At 40.9% G+C, this 15895-nt stretch overlaps 1 protein-coding gene across 1 annotated transcript in view; it reads right to left on the bottom strand.

Moving 5' to 3' along the window:
* Positions 1-15895, bottom strand: part of LOC108573527 — a 65515-nt gene that overhangs the window by 3213 nt on the left and 46407 nt on the right. The window contains exons 5-7 of the mRNA XM_017935987.1: positions 8587-8659; positions 7680-7772; positions 146-172 (exon numbers count right to left, since the gene is read on the bottom strand). Of these exons, the coding sequence (XP_017791476.1) occupies positions 146-172; positions 7680-7772; positions 8587-8635 (169 nt within the window). The 5' untranslated portion in view covers positions 8636-8659. The remainder of the gene's footprint in view (positions 1-145; positions 173-7679; positions 7773-8586; positions 8660-15895) is intronic.

Genomic DNA, 15895 nt, shown 5'->3' on the forward strand with positions numbered 1-15895 from the left:
AGAAACTTAAAAAAAAAAAAAAAAAAGAAAGAAACCATTCTACTGAAACACTGTCGTACTACTCCATAGAACTGGCCTCTACGCATGCATTAAGTAAACTAGCTCCACTTAATTAGTGTTTCGTTCCATGCGGATTATTTCTTACCTGCATGCTTTTTCCTTGCTTTTATTTCTGAAATAAAATAGAAAATCATTTGAGACTGCCTCGTTGAGAAGCCGCAGGCGCGCGGACATTCGGGAACGGTGAAGGGAATTATTGGAATGTTGAGAATTGAACGGAAATTAATTATCTTGGTTAGAGAATAAAAAGAATTGAATAAACGAAACAAATGGGCAAATTTGTTAGAAGGACAGCACTTGCTGTATCCGCAAGTTTTCTCGCTGCTGGTTATTTACGAATAAAAGAGCTCCAATATTCAGTGCTCGGTAATTGTTCGAAATTAACAGAAAAAAGGACTATTGCGCAAAATTTATTTAACCTCCGCAATGGCGGATGCCGGGTCACTATTGACCCGGCCTTAATTGTCCTGTTTTAGTTGGCGTTCGAAACAGAGTTACGACTCTCCTTATGTTGCAATTATATTTGCTGCAGTATTGATAACGAATTTTTATAATTTTCACCAATATAACGCCTAGTAAAGTAAAAAGAAGAATAGCTTCGCTCGCGTACGAAAGATTTCAGCATTGGGTCACATTTGACCCGGCATCCACCGTCAAAACTAGATTTCTTAACCTTTAACCCTCGGTGGGCACTTTACGAGAACAAGAAATTTCAAAAAAATTAGAAAAGTTAAACACTTGTAATCATAATAAATTGTGACTTTATTTTCTATTTATAAAATCTATATTTCCAATAAACATCGTTTATTACTCTCCTCTGTTTCTACTTCAATGTTACATTTTTTATTTGCTAACAAGTCTTAATGTTGCTCCATGTTGCCCAGTATCTGCAGTCACAAAATCTACCGAGTGTTAAAGGTGAAAATTCTCTGGAGCAAAAACTCAATTACACTCAGCACTGATCGAAGACAAGCTCTCCCCGCGTGAAACAAGTATTCAGAGTACGGATTCGCTCTATTGCTCTCGCGGTACGGTTAAGCTCGTCCGGTATCCGACGAGCCATTCGACAGGACAGAGACACAGTGTCGACGGTGTTAATCTGGTTAATATAAAGTGGCTGGTGTTATTTCGAATCTGTGTTGCATGAAATCGCGCGACGTCCGGGGCGCGGACATAGCCGAGAAGGTGTCCTCCGGTTGATCAGCACAGCACAGCTCTGTCGCGTGGAATATCTCATCGAGTGGAAGATTAAGAAGAGGTTGAGTGAACTTTCAGAAGGATCGAACGTGTGATAAAAGAGTGAAACGGCTGTTGATAGAAACGCACGCACACACGCATCGGAAACGGCCGTTTCTAGATCTTCGAAGGTGCACAAACACCGCTGCGTAAGGTATCGATCGAATTTTTCATGCTCGCGAGAAAAAAAAAAATATAGAAAAATTGCATGCTCTTTATCATCGCGAGTTCAACTAAAAGAAAAACACACACACCGACGACGTGAGACAAATTGATACTTCTCGCGCGAACATCGAGAGATAAGTTTCACGTCGTCGGATTAAAAAGAAAAGGGTTAAATCACACAGAGACACACTTTTCTACAGTGTTGGGAGTGCTTTCAGGTACTACTGCCACTTCGATTGATCGTTTTAGACGTTCCTTTTTCTTTTCTTTTTTTAAAGCGGGGCGAGTAATTTTTCACTGTCGTTGATTAATTTTGCCTTTATTTACACGCGTGTTGCGTCACAGTCCAACAGTGCGACGAAGTGTATGGAAGAGAGAGAACATCACGCAGAAAAATTGTGCTTCTCGCGAGAGATTTCCATTCGTAAAATATCGATTAGCAACGACAAGCAACGCAACGTTAAACAAACGAGAGATAAAAGGAGAAAACAAGAAACGCACGACGTCAAACGGTAAAACAAAGTATCCACGCGGTCACAACAGCCACTCTTCGCGACTTTCGTGTTTACGCGGTTTACAGAGGCCAGGTTTAACCCTTTCGCTACGCTAAGGGCGTATATGCACGCTCTTCACGCTATTTGGTATACTACGGGCGTATGTGTACGCTCGATGTAGCACAGCCCTCGCATATCGAGACGGGATGCATTCACTTTGGAAAAGTGTCGATTAACCCTTTCGGTGCGGCCGATTTTAGTGCGCAAAATTTTTTCTTTCCATATCGTTCGAAAGTTTATAAAATGCGCGAAAGTAGAAGTGAGAATTAAATTAGGACAAAGATGCGCCAAAAAGCGTCGGTAACACAGTAGGTGCCAATTTTTAAGCGCCAGCAGCAATGAAAGGGTTGAAACTTATCACCACATCACTGTCACGAACGATCTGCGTTAAATGAAAATCTATTTCTCTCTAAAACAAAATATCAAACGCGGAAAACAGCTGACCGAGAGTCCCGATAAACGCAAACTCACGGCAAAGGGTCTCGTTCAGCGGCGTATCGGCGACCAATTCCGCCGTAACGAAAGGGTTAAGCGTGAGAAGGTCAGAAGAGTGCCGAAGTTGTGCGGTTCGTTAAGGCTGAAGCGAAGAATTCACGAGTACTGGACGTACACAAATTCCTTTGGAATATATCGGGAATGAACGGGTCCATCGTTCGACTGTCGCCGATATAACTAGGAAATTTTCAATATAATAAAAACAAAACGCGTACAATATAATCGGAGGAATATCAAGAAGCAAGTGACAATTTGTTTCTTCTACACACACGATCGAGAGAGATCGAAGGATTCTCTGCCGAGGATGTGCAGGAAAGAGAGAAATACGAAGTGGACCCGCGGATTCTCCACGCAATACTCACGTCAGCGTCGACAAAAGTGACAGTCATACGTTACTCTAAGGTGCGGCTACTTTAATCTTGCGACACAAGCGCTTTACTACTTTAGCAGAGGTGTGCTTCTGAACTTGCCTGAGCGTAGCGGCAGCAGTAATCCCTACAACAGAAGAATACTTCCAGAGCCCCGATACTCACCGAGAACAGAGGACAGAGGAGGAAGAGAGGCCCGAAACACCATTTTCCTGTTGCCTATTTCGATCGCGTGGTCGCCACACGGGAATACCTGTACACCTTGTTTTGTTTTTCTCTCAGAAAGAAGAGGAAGATCGATTTGTTTTTTTTTTTTTTTTTTTTTTTTTGAAATTTATTATACCACACGTCCGAATATTGGGTACGGGACGGGAGAGACGATCGAGATGAATTCTGGAAGGTGATCCTGCGTGAATGAAGGTTTCGAGCAGATGGGAGGATTCTTTTTAGTTTGATGGAGTAAGTTAAGCGATGTATCAGGTTGTCCGGAAATAAATTGCGGTTTTCTGTTATGCCATATTTAGGGCTTTTCCACACTACGTATTTTAAATTCACGTTCATCAAGTAATATACCATTTGAACGCGTAGACGTCGCGGTACACTTTTGTTTTTTACCGACGTTTGTTCCGAGTACAACTTAAAAACGTAACAATGGACAAGAAGCAAATTCGTGCCATGTTTTTATACGAATTTAAATTAGGGCGTAAAGCCGCGGAAACTGGCCGCAATGTATTCGGTTAAACAAGCAAGTTTGGTAAATCGTAAGGGACCAATACCCCTTCACGATTCGGAAGATGCACGAATTGGGTTATGAAACATTAAAACACCCTACAGAGTGCCATTTTTTAAAACATTTCGACAACTTTTTGCGAGAAAGAATCTTCCGCAATAAAGAGGATGCTGTAAACACCTTCGTGGAATTTATTCATTCTAGAACTCCTGATTTTTATTGCAACGGAATAGAAACTCTTGCGAAACGTTGGAAAAAGTGTACAGAATCTAATGGAAATTATTTCGGTGAAATAAATTTATTCTAAGCAAAACCACGCGTCTTTAACCCCTTAACCTATGATTTCTTTTCCGACTATGCATCTAAGCGTCAGCCATTTAATGTTTTAGTACTGTATCAGGTAACGTTTAGGAATCCTTAGTCTTACAAGTTAAAACGAAAATTAGGATTACAATTAATTTTTCTTATTAATATAACTGCTTTCTCTGCCGCGAGTCTGACATGTTGTTGTAGATTAAAGGGTTAAATCTCATGTACAGAAATCGCAATTTATTTCCGGACAACCTAATATGTACCTCGTGAATGGGTGGAATGAGGTATTTTACCCTTTTTGGATCGGCGATTTTTTGGGAGCGTTTTTTAAAAGCTACGTATATCGATATATACGCGAGAGAGTGTATACTGGGTGTTCTAAAGCTTCTCGTACAAACTTTGGCGGTGTGGTTAACGAAAAAAAAAAAAAACGAAAAGTCTATAAATGCTTTGTTAAAGGGTTTAACAGAAGAATGAAAGGTGAAATAAACGTGGAAAGTATATTTGCATTTTGGAATTTTGTCCAAATGCAATATTGCAATTGTGAAATGTGCATTCTCTCAATTTTGAGCACACACTTGCATTGATCTAAGAGAAATATCATAGTAATGTATAAATAGCATTATAGAAATATAGAAATAAAATTATAGAGGTATTGTCACATCCCCCACGTTTCATACTTTCGTTACGTCACAAGAAAACATTCACAGAAATTTTTGTCTTATTTCCACCTACAGTCGCCAAATGTATCCCAACATCTTTAGTACACCCGGTATGCACCGTTCGCACCCGGAACTCTAAAAAGGAGCGCAAAAGTTCCTCCTCACAAACACCGTTCTCAAATCTCGATAAATTTGTCAACACTCGTTCTCAGATCTCCCCGCAGTTCGATAAATCCGTCTGAGTAAAAGCTCGAGTGTAATACACGATAGAAGTGAATGTTGATCAGAGGAAAAGTCGTATAAACTGCTCGAACGTGTTAATTATTCACCACGGACGCTTCTCGAACCGCCGAAGATACACGGAGATTTCTCGCCCGACCAAGAATGGAAACGAACCTTGGTGAATTTAGTTGTCGATCAAAGGGGGGAAAAACGGGGAGGAGCAGGAACGGGGGGAAGGATCGTGGCGAGGTGTCGTCGATGCTCGCAAAACAAGTTAATGCCTCATGTAGATTAGTCCCGACAGCATGCTGGCTCTCCCCAGTGGAAAAGTATGGAAACTAGGAAGCGAGAAAACGGCACCGAGACACGGCAGGCGAGTTCCTCTCCCAGGACGGACATGCGCGCGATCAAAAGAAAGCTGATAGTGAAAATAGAAGGCGAGAAGACGTGGCTAGGCGAGGCGAGGCGAGGCTGAACCAGAACGAAGCGTATGAAAGCGGTGCAAACTGCGGTGTACCTGGTGCGGTAACCTGTAATTGCTCTGTCGCGACGATTGAGCATTCGTTAGATTTATTTAACGTACCGTGTTTCCTTCCACGGATACGTCGAGTTCGTTTATTAAGTTCATTCATTCGACGAAGCCGCGGCAGATTTTTTAATCGTTCGAGGGAAAATTCCTTCTTACGTGGTGTATCGTTTAATGTTTAATCTATTTGGCGTAACTGTTTGTCTAATTTCTGCGAGTTTAGGGATCGTAGGTGTTACCTTTTGCTATGATTGCGAGTTCGAAATTTAGCGCGGGCTGTGAATTGTTTTTTAACCCTTTCGCGAATAGATTATTGCTATTTATAGATCGTCGTGTCTGTAATTGATAGATCGTGATCAATTTTTGGTGGAGTTCTAATGTGGTTGCGAAAGGGTTGAGAAAATTGCAATTGAAATTCCAAGTTTAATACATTAGGGAATAAGTTGAGATCGTAAGAAGACCTTTACAGACTACATAAATCTCGACTTCCTTCTTTAACCCTTTCGTGATAGAATTGTTTGCCGACAGTCAGTAAATGTGATCAATTGTCAATTTTTCTATTCGCGAAAGGGTTGAAAGTTTTGCAATTAAAATTCCAAGTTTAATACATTAGGGAATAAACTGAGATCGTAAGAAGACTTTTACAGACTATGAACATAAATCTCGAATTCCTTCTTTAACCCTTTCATAATAGAATTATTGTCATTTTTATTCATTTACCGATGGTCACGTCGGTAAATGTGATTAATTTTTTATTTCTCCGAGTGCTCGAGTGAATACGCGTCTCGCTATTCGCGAAAGGGTTAAAAAAGAATTGCAACTAAAATTCCAAATTTAATACACTCGGGAGTAAGTTGAGATTGTAGAAAGACCTTTTTTACAGACTATGAACGTAAATCTTGAATTTTTTATTCAACCCTTTCGTAACAGAATTATTGTCATTTTTATTTATCTACCGATGGTCACGTCGGTAAATGTGATTAATTTTTAATTTCTTCGAGTGCTCGAGTGAATACGCGTCTCGCTATTCGCGAAAGGGTTAAAAAAGAATTGCAACTAAAATTCCAAATTTAATACACTCGGGAGTAAGTTGAGATCGTAGAAAGACCTTCTTTGCAGACTATGAACGTAAATCTTGAATTCTTTATTCAACCCTTTCGTAACAGAATTATTGTCATTTTTATTTATCTACCGATGGTCACGTCGGTAAATGTGATTAATTTTTAATTTCTTCGAGTGCTCGAGTGAATACGCGTCTCGCTATTCGCGAAAGGGTTAAAAAAGAATTGCAACTAAAATTCCAAATTTAATACACTCGGGAGTAAGTTGAGATCGTAGAAAGACCTTCTTTACAGACAACGAACGTAAATCTTGAATTCTTTCTTCAACCCTTTCGTAACAGAATTATTGTCATTTTTATTTATCTACCGATGGTCACGTCGGTAAACTGTTAATGTCTCGCTGTTCGCGAAAGGGTTAAAGCCGAATGCTAATTAAAATCTAAAACTGAATATACACGGAGCAATAAGTAGAGACGGTGAAAGAAGGCCTTCTAAGGTCTGCTCGGAATTAGTTATTCATCAATTCCGCAATAACTCTCGAACAACAAAAAGCTCATTACCGCGGTAGACAAGTTACACACGATCTCGTATTTTTCAGGCCCGCAGGCGTACGATCGCCCGAGCGATTTATATAACGAGAACGATTTAATTAAATCGGCAAGAACGCGGCGCTTTTTAAAATACAATCCGTACGACAGAGGGGAATCCTCTCGTTACCGAGGGAGAACAATGCACAGTGCAGAGAACACACTTTCCCCTCTTTCGCGGCTGAGTGTTCGCCTCTTAACGTTGCCTAACTTCAATCGCCAACATTCCGACGACAAGAATTATAAACTATTCGCAAGTAAGATTCAATCTAACGCGTCTCTATTTCATTACGATATATTTCCCCAGGCAGAAGGCTATTATCGAGAAATTAATAAATCCATCGATCCTATCGAGGAGATAATTGATCGCGCGTAAAAGGAGAAACATAAAGTGTTTCAATGAGAAATTACAGAGAAAAAGAAGAAGAAAAAATAATACACAGAGAGATAGGGAGTAATTTATTGTTGGCGATTTGCTTAAACGATTCGCGAAGGTTTGCTTCCTTTTGCGCTGAAGATTATGAAACTTGGACGCGTCTCATTTACGCGGTGCCTCGACGATAAGATCTCGCTCGATCGTGCGCCCCGATAGTGTTTTACATTTACGAGTCGATTATTGCCTTTTTACGCGGCTAATAAAATGTATTTATCTTGTTTCTTTCTCTTAGGGTTTCGTTTGATGAGCACAGCGCGGTACTTACTGCGGAAGGTGTCCTGACTGACGGCGGCCTCCTGAGAGACCAGGTATTGTCTCGCCTTCTTCCCGCTGTAGTCGCGTATCTCTTGGTTCGCACCTGGAAACCGCGTGTGAGAGAGAATGTAGGGGGATACGACGGGGAATAGTTTGTTTCTTCTTCATATTTATCGGTCGACATGGGAATTTAAGTGGGGGACTACGATACTGGTCGCTATTCTTCGATCTTGACTTACCTCCGTTTTTCTCTTTCACAGTAAATAAATGGGAATACTCTAGTTTTTGTAATATATATCGCCACATCCGCGAGAGAAGTGTCACGTGCTGAAAATATGGAAGCTTTTCGGGAGAGCGAAAAGAAAATTTCCAGTTTTGAAAATTAGGTGGGGAAATTTAATTACTCTAAATTGCTAAGGGAGAAAGAAGAGAAAAAATTCTAAAGGCTACAGTTTTTGAGATATTTAGATGAAATTTTCTGTATTAAGGACATCGGCTGGATAAATTCCCCGAGGTGACTAGAATTGGTCTAAATCGGCTCGTGAGATTAAAAGGGTTAATTACAGTTAAATTGACATCGTGACACATGCGTCAGATAAAATTTATTCAGCTCAATTATTACAGTTCAACTTCTGACGGTGAATTTTTGTATTAGAATCTATTGCGAGCAATAAAATAGAAAATTTTCCACTTGTGACACTTTTCTCGCGGGTGCGCGACACTGCCTACTGAAAGAATTACCGAGTAGCTATGAAAAATGATTTAAAATCTTCAAAAAGAGATGAATCTATTCGATCAGTGGGCAAATCGATCTATCCAACGGTGTCAACTCTGAACAGCAGAAATTTACTCAAATACCAAATTACCAGAAGCGTATAAATAATGGAATTACATTGAAAACGATGCCGACAACTCACCGTACACCTGGACCAACAGATTGAAGATGTTCTCGTGATCGAACTGCATCGCTATATGCAGAGGCGTGTATCCCTGTGCAAAAATTCGAATTAAGAAAAGAAACCTTAACACAGGATAACCATGACAAAGTTTTTCCACGAGAACGAGATCACGCAACGAGGATCGACTTAGTGTCTGAAACGAAGGAAAACTACAACGGCACACGCAACGCGAGTTACGGGAAAAATCGTTTCTCCATTGATGCGTTATCGCCGTGCAATTATTTCTTTCCCCGCCCCGTGAACGATGGAAATGTTGGAAAAACGACAGAGGAGGAGGAAACGCGGAGACAATGATGAATAAATGGCGTCACATTATGAATATCACTGGTAGGAGCGAGCGTGCGAAATTCGCGTTTCCGCGACACGGAACAATATTATCTCCGGTTGTGCGTGCACGAACCACGAGGAGATTGAAACGCGATGCGACGAAAAACGAACGTTGCGTGCGACGGGATAGATCGGCGTATGTAAGTACATACGCATGAACTTTCCGTACTCGCCGCTGTGCGGTTTCGACGACGGACCTGCACCGTTACCTCACAGCATCGCGAGTACCGAGAACCAACATCTCGTGTACATCCCGTAGAAGTCGCTTTCTTGCACGGGTTTTCTCCTGAAACGCGATGTGGTCCATGGAGAACTGTGCCACGATTCGTTTTAGCACGGAGGTAGAATTCGCGTTGTAAACCTTCGAATAGTTGAACTGTTCGAATCATTTGGATGATTTTGAGTACCAGGTCTTTATACGGGTAATTCGAATAGGAATTCTTTATTCGGATAATTCGAATACCAACACTTTAGTCGGCTAATTCGAATGCCAATACTTTATTCGGATCATTCGAATAATTCAAGTAATGTGAGTAATTCGGATAATTCGAATAGTTCGGATACTTCGAATTTTTCGGATAATTCAAATACCAATACTTTATTCGGATAATAGAGAATAATTCAAGTAATGTGAGTAATTTGGATAATTCAGATAATTCGAATAGTTCGGATACTTTGAATAATTCGGATAATTCGAATACCAATACTTTATTCGGATAATAGAGAATAATTCAAGTAATGTGAACAATCCGGATAATGCGAATAATTCAGATAATTCGAATAGTTCGGATACTTCGAATAATTCGAATACCAATACTTTATTCGGATAATAGAGAATAATTCAAGTAATGTGAGTAATTTGGATAATTCAGATAATTCGAATAGTTCGGATACTTCGAATAATTCCGATAATTCGAATACCAATACTTTACTCGGATAATTCGAATATTCGAAGTGTTGAATTTCGGATTGCGTCGAATACTTCACACATTTCGAAGTTGAAAACCGAATTCTATCGGTATTCGAACATTCGAATACACCGAATATTCGAATTTTCGCAACAGCTCCAAATTGAAGTCGAGAGAAAAAAGGACGTGGGTCCACTTCTTCGCCTATTGAACACATACGAATGTATTCGTTTGAATACTGAATTCTCAGTTCTTGTATCCTACAATTCATTGTTGCACTTAGAAATGGGAAACGAGGTGATCGCAATCAACCGTAATTATCCTTCTCATACAACGCTAACTCTCTATTAAAACAACGAATAATCCAGGCTAACGCAGCGATTAAAAAATCCTACGCGGGTTAACACGTCCTCCATATCCTACATATTGCATTTCGCAATCATGCGCTATCCAGCAACGTGACGTGACAACAAAAGGATCATAAACAGCGACGATTAACCCCTGCCATTCGTCAGATACATCTCATTAATACCAAAGAGGAGAGAATAAAAAAAAAAAAAAAGAAGTGGCTCGAACAAAAGGTACCTACTATCGCGTCCGGCTACGTAGGATTACACCACTCGTCCCCGTGACAATGTAATCCCTCATCGTGCTCTAATAACACGTTTTTCCTTGTCCCGAGGATCAGCGTGTACCGATACGCGGGCGACACGCAATTACGATGCAAACGATACGGTACCGCGAACGTCTTCGTTCCCCTATTCACTCTACATACATACACATACATGTAACTTGCATACAAGTCTAAAGATAAAAGAGTGTGTAACCATGGAAGAATATACCCACGCAACAATGTGTGTGTGTGTGTGTGTGTGTGTGTTTGTAAGTGAAATGGCGCGTAGAGTGGAATCGATGGTACACGAAATCGTGTCGCAGCGAAAAGGAAACATCGCCATGGACGTTATCTGGCAATTAGTATCGCGCGGCTGAGGGCAAGCAGGTGAGAGAGGGACAGCTTTTCCTCCGTTGGTCAGGAAACAGCTGCCACCTTTAGCTGTTCCTTCGCTTTTACAAAGATATTAACAATACGAAAGCGGTGAATCGACCACGGTCACTACTCTTGATCGAAACACGCCGCAACAACAGCCCCCGAACACACACGTTTGACTAATGCGTACCGGTATCGAGATAGCCTCCACACGCACTCAATAACGCCTATAAATTAATAATTCAGCAGCTCACCCTTAAGATTCCGATCTTTTGAATAATTTAACCAGGCGAGAACCGAATGGTGGCCCGAGAACACCGTCCACTCGTCAAGGTAATACTTGCGTGGAAATGTGAATTTTCGGAAGTTCTTTAGGTTCCATGAAAATTGGTCCAGAATCTTTGGAGCACCTGTTCGGCATTTTTAGAGAAATCTGTACAGTGAATTTAATCTCGAAGAGAAAATTGTTATTCTATACACAGATGGAAGTTTTGAAACGTTTAGAAATATACTTCGATGAAAATATTGTAATAATCGACGGAAAAATTTTTAGGGACCCAACGGGAATCGAACCCGGGACCTTCGGCTTAGCAAGCCGAGGCTTTGCGCACTACGCCAACTACTCCCTCTCTACTTTCCCTTAGAAGTTTCCTATTTGGGTATGGAGGCCCCGATACTACAATATCAATTTTAAAAGACCGTTTTATCATCGTCGATGCAGCTGTATAGCCTATTTATTGTTTCATTTTTAATTTGGTTGAAGTGAAAGGTGTCACTCAAAGCGGGAGGTGAATTTCGGGAAGTTCAGGTCGGACGAAAATTGGTCCAGAATCTTTAGAGCACAGTCTCAGCTACTTTTTCGATATTTTTAGAGAAATCCACATAGAATGAATTTAATCTCGACGAGAAAATTATTAACTGTATACACAGATGGAAATTTTGAAAAGTTTCGAAATACACCTCGATGAAAATATCAATTTTAAAAGACTGTTTTATCATCGGCGATGCAGCTGTATGTCGTATTTATTGGTTTTTTTAATTCGGTCGAAGTGAAAGGTGTCACTCAAAGCGAGGTAAAAATAAGCGGAAGGAATTTCAGGAGAGCGAAGGAAGATCGATCGACGGTGCTTCTCTCGTGGCGGGAGTTAAAAATTCCACGACCTTGAAATATCGTATGCAAAGTGCAAACTCGCGACGGTGAACCGGTGCTCACGAAAGAGAGCTGCGCGCACGTACCGGCCGTTCACGATGTGCGCTTCGATAAGTGCGACAAATTGCGCGTAATTGTGTGCGTGCACGGGTCATTATCCGGCGGAGGTGAAAATGCGAACGATCCGGTAGAAGCTGCGTCAACTTTTTCGACACATTCCTCTTGGTTCAGAGTTCTTTCGTGTAAATCCAACGCGACGGTATCTTAATCGTTTACAATTATTCTTAACCCTTTCGCTGCCGCACGCTGTGCTGGATGAAACGGTTGTTGACGTATCGTTGAAAATTAAGGGTTTCGTGGTAGGCAAATGTTTGCCGCATTCTGGAGTTGTCTGACTTCAGTCATCGGGTATTCTTTTTTTTTTTTGGAAATATGATTTTTGGTATTTTTATTCAGAAAATGTTGGGTTACGAAAATGAGGAAGGAAGTGCAACGAAAGCAAGTGGAATTTGATTATTGAATGTCGATTTTCGTATTTTTTTTAAACTTGCCCACTTTTAACGTAGCATAGTTGTAAGGAAAATGTGACTTTTAATACGCTTATTTAGACAATTTTAAGTTACGAAAATAGGGAAGGAAGTGCACCGAATGTCGATTTTTTAGATTGTCATAGTATTAAGGTGACGATATAACAATAAAAATGAACATTTTCGGGATCTTAATAATTTTGTAATGACTGTTCAAATTTAGTTCACAGTGTGTTCCAATCTCTTAGTCGCTAGGTATTTTTTTTTTAACTGGTCCACTTTTAGCATAGCATAATTGCAGGAAGATGTGACTTCTAATACACTTCTCAAGAAAATTTCAATTTACGAAAATAAGGAAGGAAGTGCACCGAAAGAAAGTGAAATTTAATTACCGAATGTCGATTTTTTTAGATTGTCATAGTATTAAGGTGACGATATAACAATAAAAATGAACATTTTCGGGATCTTAAGAATTTTGTAATGACTGTTCAAATTTAATTCACAGTGTGTTCCAATCTCTTAGTCGCTAGGTATTTTTTTTTAACTGGTCCACTTTTAGCATAGCATAATTGCAGGAAGATGTGACTTCTAATACACTTCTCAAGAAAATTTCAATTTACGAAAATAAGGAAGGACTCTAATACACTTCTCAAGAAAATTGCAATTTACGAAAATAAGGAAGGAAGTGCATCGAAAGAAAGTGAAATTTAATTACTGAACTTCGATTTTTCAGACTGTCACAGTATCAAGGTGACGATACATTGATAAAAATATACTTTCCTTGGATCTCAATAATTTCACGACTATTTGTTTCACAGTTCTTACGAATGGAAATGTACTCCTTTCGCAGCGAAAGGGTTAAACAGCAAAAAAATGTCCCAATCATTCGCAAACATTTTCCAACCACCGTACGTTCGCCCAACAGCTGAAACAAACAGCGAAACATTCTATAAACCAAACACCAGTTGCAACGTCGACGTAACAGACAATCGCACACCACCTAGAAGAGACATTTCCAAGTTACAATCGTCGAGGTACGGCTAAAAAATTGAATCGACTCCAGAAACGTGCCACCATATAAACATCCCCCCCCCCTCTCTCTCTCTCCGCAACGTATCTCTCTTTCAATATCGCATTCCGCAATAAACGTAGTGACAAATGCGTCGAAACCGCGATCATAGGACGTACGAAGAGAGGGAGGGCATTATCGAGGCGAGTTTCTCCCTTCTGAAAGGGGTTGCAGGGATCTACGGTGGACGAGGAACGGGGTTCGAAGAGAGAGAGAGAGAGAGGACACAGAGAGTTATTCACCGAGCATCGACTCTAATTTATTTCACTTTAAAGTCCCCGCGTATAGGCGGGTGAAAGTGAGCAACCAAAAAATAGAGAAAGACAGAGCGAGAGCAGGGGAATAGGAAATGGCACGTATGGGGTGACTTCAGAGTCACCCTTCTCCTAACTCCAATAGCCTGCGACACGTGTGTCCTCGCGACAAGTGGCGCGACACCCTCCGCCATCACGCATGCTCGCCCTCTCTCACCCTTTTCTATTTCGTTCCTCCACCTTTCGCGACAGCTCACCCTTTTCTCCCCGTTCTCCTCTTTATACTTTCGACAATATTTTAAAGTAGCATTGTCCCGACACGCGGAGTCACCGAGACAATATCGCGTCGTCGTCACCGATCCCTTTCCCTCATCCCCCCCAGCTTTTCCTGGCTAGTTCTTTTCCAGGGTTTCCTTCTCGCGAAAAGGTCTCTCTCTACCTGCTGTCCTTCTCTCGCGCGACAACCTCCGGGAACGGGACAGCTGCCGGCCACCAATATCACGCACGCGTATATCACCGTTGAGGATTTTCAATTTTAATATTTTCCTACATCGAGCCCGCCTTTACGAGCCGCTAAATCATAACCGGGGCACGGAGATTCCCCGACATTTTGTATTTCGACACCCTCGGATATTGGCTCCTATAATGTGGATCTTCTTCTCTTTTTTCCCTTCTTCTCTTTCTTTCCGCGCCGCTCGGGAGAGAACTCAGGTAGGTGGTTGGAGTTTTTGAGACGGGGCAGAATTTGGGGAAGTATGTTCGTCTTATCGTGTACAGGGTGCATCTTTGAAAATTATTCGAGCGATCTGTATACTATGTTCGAGTTAGAGGTAATATCCGTGGGTTGGTTTTTCATTTTATTATTGTAATAATGGAGAAACAAGCGTGGCAAGGTGTTAATGGAGCGTATGAGGAAACGAAGCGAAACGCTTATCTGATAAAGGAGCGAAGCGGTAATTTTGCATTTGAAGTTATTAAATGGAACACTTTACGATTATCAGTTATCGAGCTTCTTGTCGTTTTAACGATAACCATATTTTTTAGAGCGCCTTTTTGCAGTGTAGTACATCAGTTTGTTAGGTGCCTGTGTTTGTACCGTTCGATGTAACATGTGAGATAGCCTTCTTTACAATTTGCACCTTCTTCCTCGTGAAATTCATTGAAACATCGCGTTTGGAGAAATTAAACGTCGCACCTTGTGCACGTGAAACACAAAAGTAGTGTCAGCTGAATTTCTCAAAATTGAAGTAGTCGATTCTAATTTTCATTCGTTGTACGATAGTGAGATTGGCAAAGGTTCATTTATTACGAAGGTTATTCATCTTTAATTTTCAATCATTTTTAGTTATTTTTTATTACGAATCAGAGAGCTTCAATTTCTGTTTAAAAAGCGAAGTCGGTTAACAGGTTGAAAATGTAAAGCACAGAGGAAATGTCAGTTGAATTTCTCAAAATTAAAATAGTCGATTCTAATTTCCATTCATTTCAAAATGGTCGAAGAAAATGGCGCGAAAATCTAATTAATCTGTTAACTCGTCACTGGTTCACAGATACTCAAGGCACAACACTTAATTCATCGAAAGATTATTAATCCTGAATTTTCGCTAATTTTCACTCCCTTTAATTCTAAACTAGAGAGCTTCAATTTCTGTTTCAAAGGGGGACACAGTTAAGAAGTTACCTCGTCGTTGATTCACAGATACTCAAGACACAATATACTTAATTTATCGAAAGATTATTAATATTTACTCATTTCTCATTACAAATCGGAGAGCTTGAATTTCCATTAAAAAGGGCGAACCCAGTTAACAGGCCACGACATCAGACAAAAAGTTTCTCTCAACTCTGTTGTTCGAGGTGCACCGGGGCAGAGATGCGTTCTAAATGGGTCACCCGGTGTGCGCGACAGATTCCGCCGGTGTCTCGGGGGTCCAGCGGCGGGATCGCCATTGTCGTTGGCTGTCGTACGCCTGGCAAGGATGCAGGCGCCACACGGGCGGCTTACGGTCCCCGTGGGGAACGGGCACCGTTTTTTGCGGGGATT

This window comes from Habropoda laboriosa, unplaced genomic scaffold (genome assembly GCF_001263275.1).
Source record: "Habropoda laboriosa isolate 0110345459 unplaced genomic scaffold, ASM126327v1 scaffold153, whole genome shotgun sequence".
Taxonomy (NCBI): domain Eukaryota; kingdom Metazoa; phylum Arthropoda; class Insecta; order Hymenoptera; family Apidae; genus Habropoda; species Habropoda laboriosa.